Consider the following 12,601-nt stretch of genomic DNA (forward strand, 5'->3'; position numbering starts at 1 on the left):
ATATTATTATTATTATTAGTTTTCATCATAAAAAATAAATAAAATAAAAAATACATTATTGCCAATCATATATATATATATATATATATACTATTTAAGAGCTATTTAAATACCTGTCCTCATCATCATACATACCTATATTGATATACATGATATATATATATATATAAATGACATTATGTGCGCTCATTTAGCCTGACTATGTTAGCCCCCCATCACACACACACACACACACCCTAACCAACCAACAAATATACAAACCGATGATAGCCTGGCGTCTCTAACCTATTAACAAATGTTAAAATAAAATAAAATATGAAAAACCAAAGCATACACCCCATCGACAGGTCATAAACTGTATCTGTAATCGTCAACAACAACAACAACAAAAAATCATAAAAAACTGTTTTATTATATATATATATATATTGATGAAGAAGTGTTTGCGTGTCTATTGATGTCTTGTCGTTGTTGTGTCTGAAGACATGCGATGATGTGTTTTAAATAAAAGAGGGGCTCTTCTTCTTCATCTTCAACAACAACTGTCTTCACCACCACGTCTTTACCACAGCAGTGGCTGACAATCAAATCCTCAGCGATAGTAATAATTTTTTTTGTGGTAATAATTTAGGGTATATTACATGTTATATATATGTATATATATGTATATTTCATAGCCCATACCCACAATACCCCATACCTATCGACCGACCGACCGACCGACCACTCGCACAGTCAGTTTATATATATATTTCATATAAATTCAAATTTCTGTATAAAGTTATATACAATATATATATACTGTTTATATATATAATATTTTACTGGAAAAATAAAAATGTTGTTTTTCAAAATTTTAATGGAAATAGAAATATGTAATGTTTTTTTAATTTTTTTTTGTTTCGTCAAATATATATATATATACAGACAGTCAGTCATAGAGAGAGAGAGAGAGAGAGAGAGAGAGAGAGAGAGAGAGAGAGAGATGACTTTAAACACAACATTTGATGGTTTTTAATGATTGAAAATAATAATAATAATAATAATAACTCAACGGTTAGTTTTTTTTAATCATAAATATTATTATTATTATTATTATTATTATTTTACTGTAAATGTATATATATATATATTGTTGGTATTTATTATTGATTCTGTTATTTTTTTTAAATCAAAAAAAATATATCTTATTTTTTTATGTTAAAACACAAAATAATAATAATAAATAATAATAAGAGACAAATTACACATAAAAAACATATATTCAACAAAAAATAAAATAAATAATTTCATGAAATATAAACATAAACACATTTTCATACTTATATTGTAAAAAAACATATACTGTATATACAGTATATATATRTATAATCTAGTGATATATACATGTAATTTAAATACACAGTACTGTATTATACAGATATATATATATATAATGTACTAAAAATATATGTTGGCTTTTGTTTGGTATTATTATTATGTAATGTAATCAATAAAAATAACGCATTTTGATGAATACATTAGTAGTGTGTTTATAGTACAGTAGTTAGGACTGGTATTATACTTATGTGTTGTTGTGTTGTAATACTAGTATTATTGTTTGGTGGTGTTTATGGGAACCCGACTTAAATTTTTTTTTTTTTTGAGTGTCTATTATCTACAAAATTGTATGTTTATGTCGGGTTATTATGAGCTGTCATGTCATTTGAAGGGATTGCATGTCATCGCAGTTGATGTGCATATCTCTCTCTCTCTCTCTCTCTCTCTCTCTYTCTYTCTCTCTCTCTCTCTCTCTCTCTCTCTCTCTTTATCTCTGACCACTGGTTTTGATTAAAACGATACTTACATTTATAGTCTCTCTCTCTCTCTCTCTCTCTCTCTCTCTCTCTCTCTCTCTCTCTCTCTCTCTATATATATATATATATATATATATATATATATATATCACAATATCTGTACATTCAATGAATGGCACCGTCACGTCAACTGATCACTCGCTTATCTGATCACTGATCTGACGGTACGTATATATATATATATACTGTATATACAGTATATTAATACCCGGCGTTTCCAACACTACTACTCACAGTCAGATCAGTAGCACCGGAGTGTGTGTGTGTGTGTGTATATATATTTTTAAATAGGACTCACAATCAGATAAAACTCATGTATGTCTCTCTGTATTATCAAATATATATATATATATATATATATATATATATATATATATATATATATAATATATATAGTATATCCACTTAAATGCCACTACTATCGTGTGTCGCGCATATTATTATCAAACAAAATATATATATATATATAATACTTCAGGTATTACTTAGTGATAGTAGTAGTAGTGATACTATAGTAGTAGTAGTAGTTGTTGTTATCAGTTTCCCATACATTTTATATGGTCTGTCAGTCAGTCAGTCAATCACTTACTTTACTTAAACACACAAACACTTTAAAAAAAAAACTTATACTTACTTTTTGTTTTAAGTAATATATTTTTATATGTATTAACAGTATATTATGATATTATTTTATTTTTTTCATTTAATAGATTCACTTTAAAAAATAAAGAAAATTAAAATTATCACTAAATTTTTTTGTTTGTTTGAAAAATAATTTTTTTTTTGTATTTAAGATAAATAAATAAATAATTTTTAAATCTATAATATTTTGTTGTGTAGTTTGTTTGCACTCAACTATATACTGTATATACAATATATATTAATAAATTATTGACACTTAATTAGTGGCTATTTTTTAAATATATTTATATATTGATATATATTTATAGCAATTATTATTATTTTGTGTAAACGGTGTTTGATAGGTATAAAAATATTTGAATTAAAAAATTAATCATCCTCTATACTAGTAGTATATATTAATATAATTATAACAAAAATTATCCTATTTATATAATAAACAAAATTTTTGATGATAATAATTAATTGATAAAATTTTTCACACAAAAAAATTAAAAACACTTTTATTTTTGGTTTACATTGATCTATCTATGCATTTAATTTTTCATCCATGATATATATACAGTATATAATTTAATATATATATATATATATATATATATATATATATATATATATATATATATATATATATATATATAATGTGTATAATTTAGATTATATACTGAATATAAACTTTATATATATATATATATATATATATATATATATATATATATCAAATTGAATCTCATCAACGATAGAGAGAGAGAGAGAGAGAGAGAGAGAGAGAGAGAGAGAGAGAGAGAGAGAGAGAGAGAGAGAGAAAGTGTTAATAAGTTTTATAAGTTTTCAAACATACAAAAAAAATAACTAAAATAATAGATTACTTACACTTAATGAACGAATTAAAATTAGTGTATAATTTTTTTTCGTTGCTTACAATTTTCAGTGTTAATACACTACAGTATTATTATTATTATTATTATTATTATTATTATTATTATTATTATATAGCAGTAGATTATAGCAAAGTTTTAGAGGAAAGTGTAGCACAAAAAAAGAGAGGCATTTATTTTCTTAATGAAGTTTAAAATTTATGACTATTTTTCTCACTTTTCTCTCTCTTTCTTTTTCTCTCTTTCTTTTCATTTATTTTTTTCTCGTTTTCTACTCTCTCTCTCTCTCTCTCTCTCTCTCTCTCTCTCTCTCTCTCTCTCTCTCTCTCTCTCTCTCTCTCTCTCTCTCTCTCTCTCTCTTATATATATATTTGCTGTTCATTTCCAAAGCACATGTCGTTACCATTGATTGACTTTTGTTTCAAGTGAACAGTTAGCTAACAATATATATATATATATATACCAAATGTTATATTACATCATTCAATTGTATAGTAGTATTGTATATACTGTGTACTATACTTGTATTATATAATAATATATATCAAACTGTATATATACTCTACAATAATAGATACACACACACACACATATATATACACACATATATATATAGTATATATACACCAACAATGGCACAGTTATTACCAGTCGTTTGTGTTGTTGTTGAGATGATATTAGGAGTTCAGTGATTCAGTTATATGTATGGTTAGTATATATATATATATATATATTGGGCCTTAATATTAGATTTTCATTTTACTTGATTTTGTTGTTATATACTGTATTATACACAAAGTTTTCTCTCTTTCTCTCTCTCTCTCTCTCTCTCTGAACACAAACGAAATGATCGTTTCATTTAATGAGTGCTTTATATTATATATAAAACTATATCAATGTTTTATTCCTCTCTCTCTCTCTCTCTCTCTTTCTCTCAAAAACATTTTGCTAAAATAGACACATAAATAGTGTTTATAGTACTGAATATATTTTATGTCTGATTGTGTATTATGTTGTATCCAATATTGACTAAAACACACACATATATAAAGTATATATAATATTCAATATAATACTACATAAGATCATACATAACATACATATATAAAATAAAATACTACTATATTATTCAACTATATTATATATGATATACAGTATCTTATTGTATATTTTACATAAAAATTTTTAGCTGTAATATTTCAAAATACATATATATATATATATATATATATAATAAACATTTTTAATATCCTTTTTGATGTCCTTTATTGTTGTTGATCTCATATATATATACACACAGTAAGTATACTGTATTTTTTGAAGATATATCGATATAATGTCACAAACTTTAACCTACTTTTTCTATGTGTATGTGTTTCATGTGATTCATTAATATTTGATTTCATAAATTGATAGCAAATATTACTACTACTATCAGGATATACAGTATATATATACTATACTATTATATAGTACTGTATTTATATATATATATATATTTTATGAGACAATCATCAGTTAACAACAAACTTATAGTAAATAAATAAATAAATAAAAAATAAATGAATTCAACTAAAAGTTTATTATACAGTATTATGTTTCGGTGTATTGAAATAATTTGATGATTTTATGGATATATATATATATATCATATATTGTATATTATATTAGAAAAATAAAAAACTCACAAATAATTAAAACAAAACAATATTTATTTATTTATTTAGTTATTTGTTTTTTGAGAAATTTATTATTAAATTTATTTATTAAATTTTTTTATTCAATAATATAATAATATTTCATTTTTAAATTCTTCACAATATATTTATCAATAATTATTTTTTAATTATTAATTTTTAATTTTATTATTTAAACGAGTGATCACTTAAAAACAACAATTTATTTGTTTGTGTGTTTTTTATACATTATTATTAGTATTTAATATTATTATTATTATTATTTTTAGGAAAGTTGTTTTAGTTTTAGTTTAATTATTATTATTATTATTAAAAGATTTTTTTATATATATGTTTAAAAATATTTACAAATAATTTATATAATAATAATATAATAGAATAATAATAATAATAATAATAACTATTTACAATAAACTTATTATAATAATAATAATACTAATAATAGTTTTTTTGGGGGGGAGGGGTTGGGGGTGGGCTCACACCTCTCGATTTATTAATTAGTTATCTATTATAATAATAATAATTATATATAATAACAACAATTTCATTAGCAATTAAATTACATAGTTGTATACAATATTTTTTTTTTGTCACCAAAAAAATTATGTTTTAAATATTTTTAATCTCATATTTTTAGTGTATTATAATAATCTCAATAAATTTTATTTAAACAAAAAATAATAATATGTACTGTAAAATAACAATGTGCTCAAAAACTCATAGACATTAAAAATTAATTTTGTTTGTATTTTTTAAACCATTTATAATATACTATCAATAGTTTCTCACTTATAGGAAATGCAACAAAAAAATATCATTATTATTATTATTATTACTATCAATATTACTAATATAGATATTTAAAAAAATATATATATAGTAGTGATTGTAGTATCAATAATAATAATAATAATTTTATAAAAATTTTATCTAATAATGTCAATGAATTTTGGTTTTTTTTAAACGGGGAAACAAAATATTTATGTATCGTTTGATTTACCAAAAAAAAAATTATTATATATATATATGACACACAAAAATAATAACTAAGCAATTGGTGTGATTGTGATTGACACACAAATCTTTAGCAATTTTTGTTGTTGTTTTTGTTGGTATTGTTTGTCACCTAAAAAAAGACAACTATTTTTTTTTGGTATTAATTTTTTTGTTGTAGACAACTCTTATGGTGGATGTAGTAGTAGTAGTAGTAGTAGTCATATGAAAGGGTGAGTTAGTTATATAATAATAATAATACTATATATATATATATAACAAAAATACAATTGAAAAGAGAGAGAGAGAGAGAGAAAGAGAGAATAATAATAATAATAGAGAAAAAAAATTTTGCGACAAATAATAATAATTATATATTCAATATATAAATATATATTACAGATATAATTATATGATTTAGTATTTTATTTTTTTTTTCAGTGTTGTATTCAATAGTGAAGAGCGCCGTCAATATTATTAGAGGCCATCCCCGGTGTGTGCTGTTGTTGTTGTTGTTGGTGTTGTTGTGTAATCATTTGAGCGGTATGTCCGCCGGTCGGTACAGTTTGGTTGTCGGCGCCGCCGACGACACCTGTATGTAGGAATTGCGGCGCACCGTCGGCTGTCAGCGCCTGCGGATGGCCGAGATGTGTGGGGTCGCCCATAAATGCCGGTACCAGACCGTCGGGTGCATGGGCCGGGGGACCTTGTTGGCGGGGGAAAAAATCGTAGAAACCCTGATCCATGGGCCCGGTATGCGGCTGCTGAGGAATGCCGTATTGAAATTCGCTCGGATTACTCGAGTCTATAATATATAATATATAAAAATTAAAATTAAATATTGAAATTATTTTGTTTTTTTTGGTGTGAAAATATATATATTTTATGTTTTTAAAAGGCTATTCCTATTGTATGTATATATTTTGATACACACACACACACACACTGGTAGTAGTGGTAGTAGTGATTCAAACACATTGGTATGTCTATGTATGATCGATATGGACTACCGGTATATACATGTATATATATATATATATGTACCAATATACTATATATATATATCAAAATGTGAAATGCTAGGCTCAATGACCCTGTACGATTAGTTATATACAGAGAGACAGTATATATATATATGTGATATAAAATTTATATATATATATATATATATATATATATATATATATATATATATATATATATATATATATATATATATATAGTTTATGTTATGTTGAAGCAATTGTCTATTGTGTTATGTGAATGTGTGTGTATGTGTGTAGCACTTGGAGGCAAAATCGAAAATCGATGCCTCGGAATGGATCATTGGAGACAACAGTGCCATTGAAWGAGAGAGAGAGAGAGAGAGAGAGAGAGAGAGAGAGAGRGAGAACAGTCAGCTTACAGCACATACATACAGACCATTGGCAATGAGTGAGTGAGAAAGAGATTACACTTTTCTCTCTATATATATATATATATATATATATATATATATATAATATATTATATGAGAGAGAAAATAGTTTTGTTGGCGAAAAACTAGTCATACATTTGAGTTTTGTGTTGTTTGGGTTTTATAGTACAGTAGTATTGTGTGTGTGTGTGTGTGTGTGTGTGTGTGTGTGTGTGTGTGTGTGTGTGTGTGTGTGTGTGTGTTGGCCATCAAAGCCAACAACAACAACAACAACAGGCAAAGGAAAGCCATTGAATTTGATTGTAACCTAAATAACATATAGTCATCTCAAACACACACACACACACACACACATACACACACATACACACACACACACACACACACACATACACACACATACACACACATACACACACAYACACACACACACACATACATACACACACACACATACACCAACTAATCGATAGACACATACATACTGTACTATACTTTAGTAAAAACCTAAACGACTTTCAACAACAACAACACCGTAATGAACATACATTTTACTCCTCGCACTACACAATTGACTAACAAATTCATAGGCATTCCTATCAACAACAAAAAAATACAACATTTTTTTTATATCTATCGATACATTTCATAGAAAGAGTGAGTGAGTGAGAGAGARAGAGAGAGAGAGAGAGAGAGAGAGAGAGAGAGAGAGAGAGAGAGAGAGAGAGAGAGAGAGAGAGAGAAAATTTTGCTTATGTAGTAGTAATGGTAGTCATAACTTGAATTTTTTGTTAATTAGGAAATCATATACAATACAGTAGTAGTAATGTATGTATTAATAATATATATTGTATGTACAGTATGTATGGTATGTGTGTGTGTGTATGTGACTAATAAATAACTAAATTATGCTAAACTTTGTATAAACATTTTTGCTTAATATCCTAAACATATCGATGGGGATCACACACACACACACACACATATGCACTAACAATATATTCAAAATACAATATATACTCAGTATGTGTAAAATAAAGTATTATAATAATAATAATAATAATAATAATAGAGAGACAATGTATTAAAATGTATTGAATTGAAAGTATTAACGATAAGGTTTACTATAAGGGTATTGATATGTACTGTATGTACAGTATGTGTGAGTGAGTGAGTGTTAAACAAATGCACAAATGGTTTGGTTTTCAACGAAAGTAGCAAATGATAGGCTTTAGTGTTAGGAGTAGCGAAAAACCCTTACAATCTCTCTCTCTTTCTCTCTCTCTTTCTCTCTCTCTCTTTCTCTCTCTCTCTTTCTCTCTCTCTTTCTCTTTCTCTCTCTCTTTCTCTCTCTCTCTCTCTCTTTCTCTCTTTCTCTCTCTCTCTCTCTYTCTCTCTCTCTCTCTCTCTCTCTCTCTCTCTCTCTCTCTCTCTCTCTCTCTCTCTCTCTCTTTCAATGATTATTTAGGATATTCAAAGTTTTAGTATGAAATGTATGCCACCATAGGATCACACACACACACAAACAACACATAACACTCACACACATATACACTAGGATATAGAGGGATGTATATTGGGATTCAAGCCTCAGCAGCCAGTGTTTAGGCACTGGTGGTCGGATTAGGGTATAGATTATGAAAGGGATTTACTCGGAAAATCTCAGACACAACCTCTTTTAGATAATAGGAGATTGTCGTTCACAACACACACACACACACACACACACATCCATACATACATCCATACATCTATACATACACACCATCAGTGAGAGCCGCTCTCTCAAAAAACTGCCGCTCATTGCCTGGCCATTGACTCAAACAATTAATTCAATACACAATTGAAATTCAATGATATCCCAGCAGAAAAACGTAAGCCGTTTTTTGCTCTCTCTCTCTCTCTCTCTCAGCATCTATAAGAGGCTATCAATGTTTTTGGGGGTATTGTCTGTATGTGTGTGTGTGTGTGTGTGTGTGTGTGTGTGTGTGTGTATGTGATTGCAATTGTATGCAACAATTGTGTRTACTGTATATGATTTGCCTCCTATTCCTCGCTATATACAACACAATACAATAGCCGGGTAATATTTATATACAACATTAAATATACACTATATATATATACATATATATATATATATAAACTATTCACTAAATATTATGTATTTAAATGTGTGGTTCATTCAAGTCATTCATTGAATCAATGGACCACTCAATACAATCTCTTTCTCTCTCTCTCTCTCTCTCTCTCTCTCTCTCTCTCTCTCTCTCTCTCTCTCTCTCTCTCTCTCTCTCTCTCTCTCTCTCTCTCTCTCTCTCTCTCTCTCTCTCTCGTGTTGTTACACTGTTTCTCTCAAATTTCTTATGATCTTATTGTGTATGTGTGTGTGTCCTCAATGGCCCGACCACTCAATTCAAACAATATATACATATATACGGCATATATATGCTATTGTTAAGTGAAATGTTTGTGATTTTTTTTTTATATATATATTTAAATAATAATAAAAAAGTTTTATATATAAATTCAAGAAAACTCTTGAATATCATATGAAAAGAGCAATTTTTTTTGTTGTTGCTTTCAATACCTACTATACATACATGTCGTCCCCTTAATACTGTATATACAATATATAAAGTTATAATACTTTATTCACTCATACAGTACAAACACACACACAACAACACCGGCACTTATGTATCTCAAGAGCCCTCCTATTATATATATATATACTACCGGTATGTTTGAAGAAATCACACAAAAAAACAATTGAGGCGAGAAATTGGGGGGGGGAAGGGAGGAGGATATCCCTACCACTTCCCCCACCATCGATAAACCCCCCCCCCGTCCCGAAAAAAAATCTAATACTACTACCAACCAAAAAAAACTATATATATATCTATATGTATATAATATACATGAATTCAACCAACAAAACAAACAATTACCTGAAAAATAACCGAAACCATTGTTAGGTCCGCCCATCATTTCGGGTGAATCTTCCAGTCCGTCGGGCGACAACCCTGGCCTCAGCGGTCGCATTGCCCGACGGGGACTGCGGAAAAAGTGTCGCCGGGCACCCATTGTGCTCAGCTGTTTCATACGGCGCTCTTTGCTCCGGCGGTTTTGAAACCATACCTAAAATAATAACAAAATTATTACATATAWATATTTTTTTGGGGGTAATAAATATAATAATAATAATAAAATAGACTCAACAGGCAGCATATGAATAGGCGCGCAATGATAAACGTATGTATATATAATATATGATATTATATAAGTTATGTATATATATATATATATATATAATACACAGATTTATGTGTCCGCCTCCTTAATAACTTAATTCACAGGAAATATAGCTCTCTCTCTCTCTCTCTCTCTCTCTCTCTCTCTTTCAAAAACATAAAATAATACAATAATTTGGGGTCACTTTTTACCGACCATTTTGTGGGGCACTAACACTTATATATATAATAATAATAATAATAATATATAACCTTTCGATTGATGTAATTGTAATGGCAATTGTATAGTACATGTACTGTACTAATACTACTATGTGTTTAACTATATGTGCGCTCATCATTTATTTTGTAGGGGAGAGTGGTGGTGGGGGTAGGGGGGGCTTTCAACATACATATAGATAGATAGAGAGAAAAATATATATAAATATATATATATAACTTATAAATAAAATACTGGGAGAAAAATAACACGACCCTAAACTCATGTGTATGTGTGTATGTATGTATGTATGTATGTATGTATGTATGTATGTATGTATGTATGTATGTATGTATGTATGTATGTATGTATGTATGTATGTATGTATGTATGTATGTATGTATGTATGTATGTGTGTGTGTGTGTGTGTGTGTGTGTGTGTGTATGTGTGTGTATAATAGAGATAAAATAAAAAGTTATAGTCGTTTCACAAAAATAAAACATTATGACTGTGTGTGTGTGTGTGTGTGTGTGTGTGTGTGTGAGTGAGTATGTAATCATAAAAATCTGGTGGTTTTACCACAGAAAATGAGTGTTGTTTTTATTTTATTTTATATTTTTTTTTTGCTGAAGGGATAGGGAGGTTGGGAATTGTGTGCATTTAGGAGGTGTTTATTATAATAAATATATATATACAGTATATTGTAGTCATATATTATTTATCTACTGTAGAGGTATGTCATTTTGTTTTGTGGTTATCCGTGGGGTTATATATATTATTTTTTATTGCGGGTACAAACACCTCTCTCTCTCTCTCTCTCTCTCTCTCTCTCTCTCTCTCTCTCTCTATGATATTATAGTATCAATTATAGTATATGGTCACCTAACCTAACCCAACCAACCAGCCACCCCCTGGACACAAAAAAAAACATGATAGACTTGGTGGACCCTGAAACAAATAATAATAATAGTATACGACACACACACACACACACACACACACACACACACACACACACACATACACACACTTGCTCTACAAAATAATAGTATATATATGTTTTTTATAGCACCTCTCAGTTATCATTATCGCCTCCCACTCCCCCCCCCCCCCTTTCTCCCTCTCTCTCTACGGCATTCATACATACCGGCGCTCAGATCATCACTGAGACTGAACACACAATAAAATTGACACAAAATACTACCTTTCAATAGGTATATATATACCGAGTATTTTGTAGTCAAAAAAAACTAAAATAAAATTGTGGCCAAAACTTTGTAATCTAATGCTTAAACCGCACCATTAAAATCATTGACTACATGAGTGAGTGAGTGTCTAATATATAGTATTTATTTATTTATTTATTTTTTTGCAAAACGCCTGGATATCTATTGTGTAACCATAGTATCACATAAAATATAAGTTATAGTTATATATATATATATAAGTTATAAGAGAGAGAGAGAGAGAGAGAGAGAAATATATATTATATATAAAACTATAGTCAAGTGGTATGCACTCATCGATTATAAAACATTTATATATATAATATAATATATTGTATATCATATATCAATGACCACCCACTAAACATTTATATAAAAGTATATATAAACCATATATTTATTATTATAACAATAATAGTGGTAAAAGTTTAAACATAC

The 12,601-nt window shown here is 28.0% G+C and overlaps 2 protein-coding genes across 2 annotated transcripts in view; one reads left to right on the forward strand and one right to left on the reverse strand.

Moving 5' to 3' along the window:
• Positions 1-11, forward strand: part of LOC128953568 (probable RNA-binding protein 19) — a 20,020-nt gene extending 20,009 nt beyond the window's left edge. Inside the window, exon 6 of the mRNA XM_054299057.1 lies at positions 1-11. This exon is cut by the window's left edge and continues 106 nt beyond it. The gene's annotated coding sequence lies outside the window, so the exon portion shown is untranslated.
• A 6,504-nt stretch (positions 12-6,515) lies between these two features.
• The window catches only part of LOC128953479 (LIM/homeobox protein Lhx1-like), a 31,782-nt gene continuing 25,696 nt past the window's right edge, over positions 6,516-12,601 (reverse strand). Inside the window, exons 4-5 of the mRNA XM_054298961.1 lie at positions 10,435-10,624; positions 6,516-6,871 (exon numbers count right to left, since the gene is read on the reverse strand). Of these exons, the coding sequence (XP_054154936.1) occupies positions 6,516-6,871; positions 10,435-10,624 (546 nt within the window). The remainder of the gene's footprint in view (positions 6,872-10,434; positions 10,625-12,601) is intronic.

Source organism: Oppia nitens, unplaced genomic scaffold, assembly GCF_028296485.1.
Source record: "Oppia nitens isolate AA-2021 unplaced genomic scaffold, nextdenovo-longstitch-racon4-pilon3 scaffold22_pilon_pilon_pilon, whole genome shotgun sequence".
Taxonomy (NCBI): domain Eukaryota; kingdom Metazoa; phylum Arthropoda; class Arachnida; order Sarcoptiformes; family Oppiidae; genus Oppia; species Oppia nitens.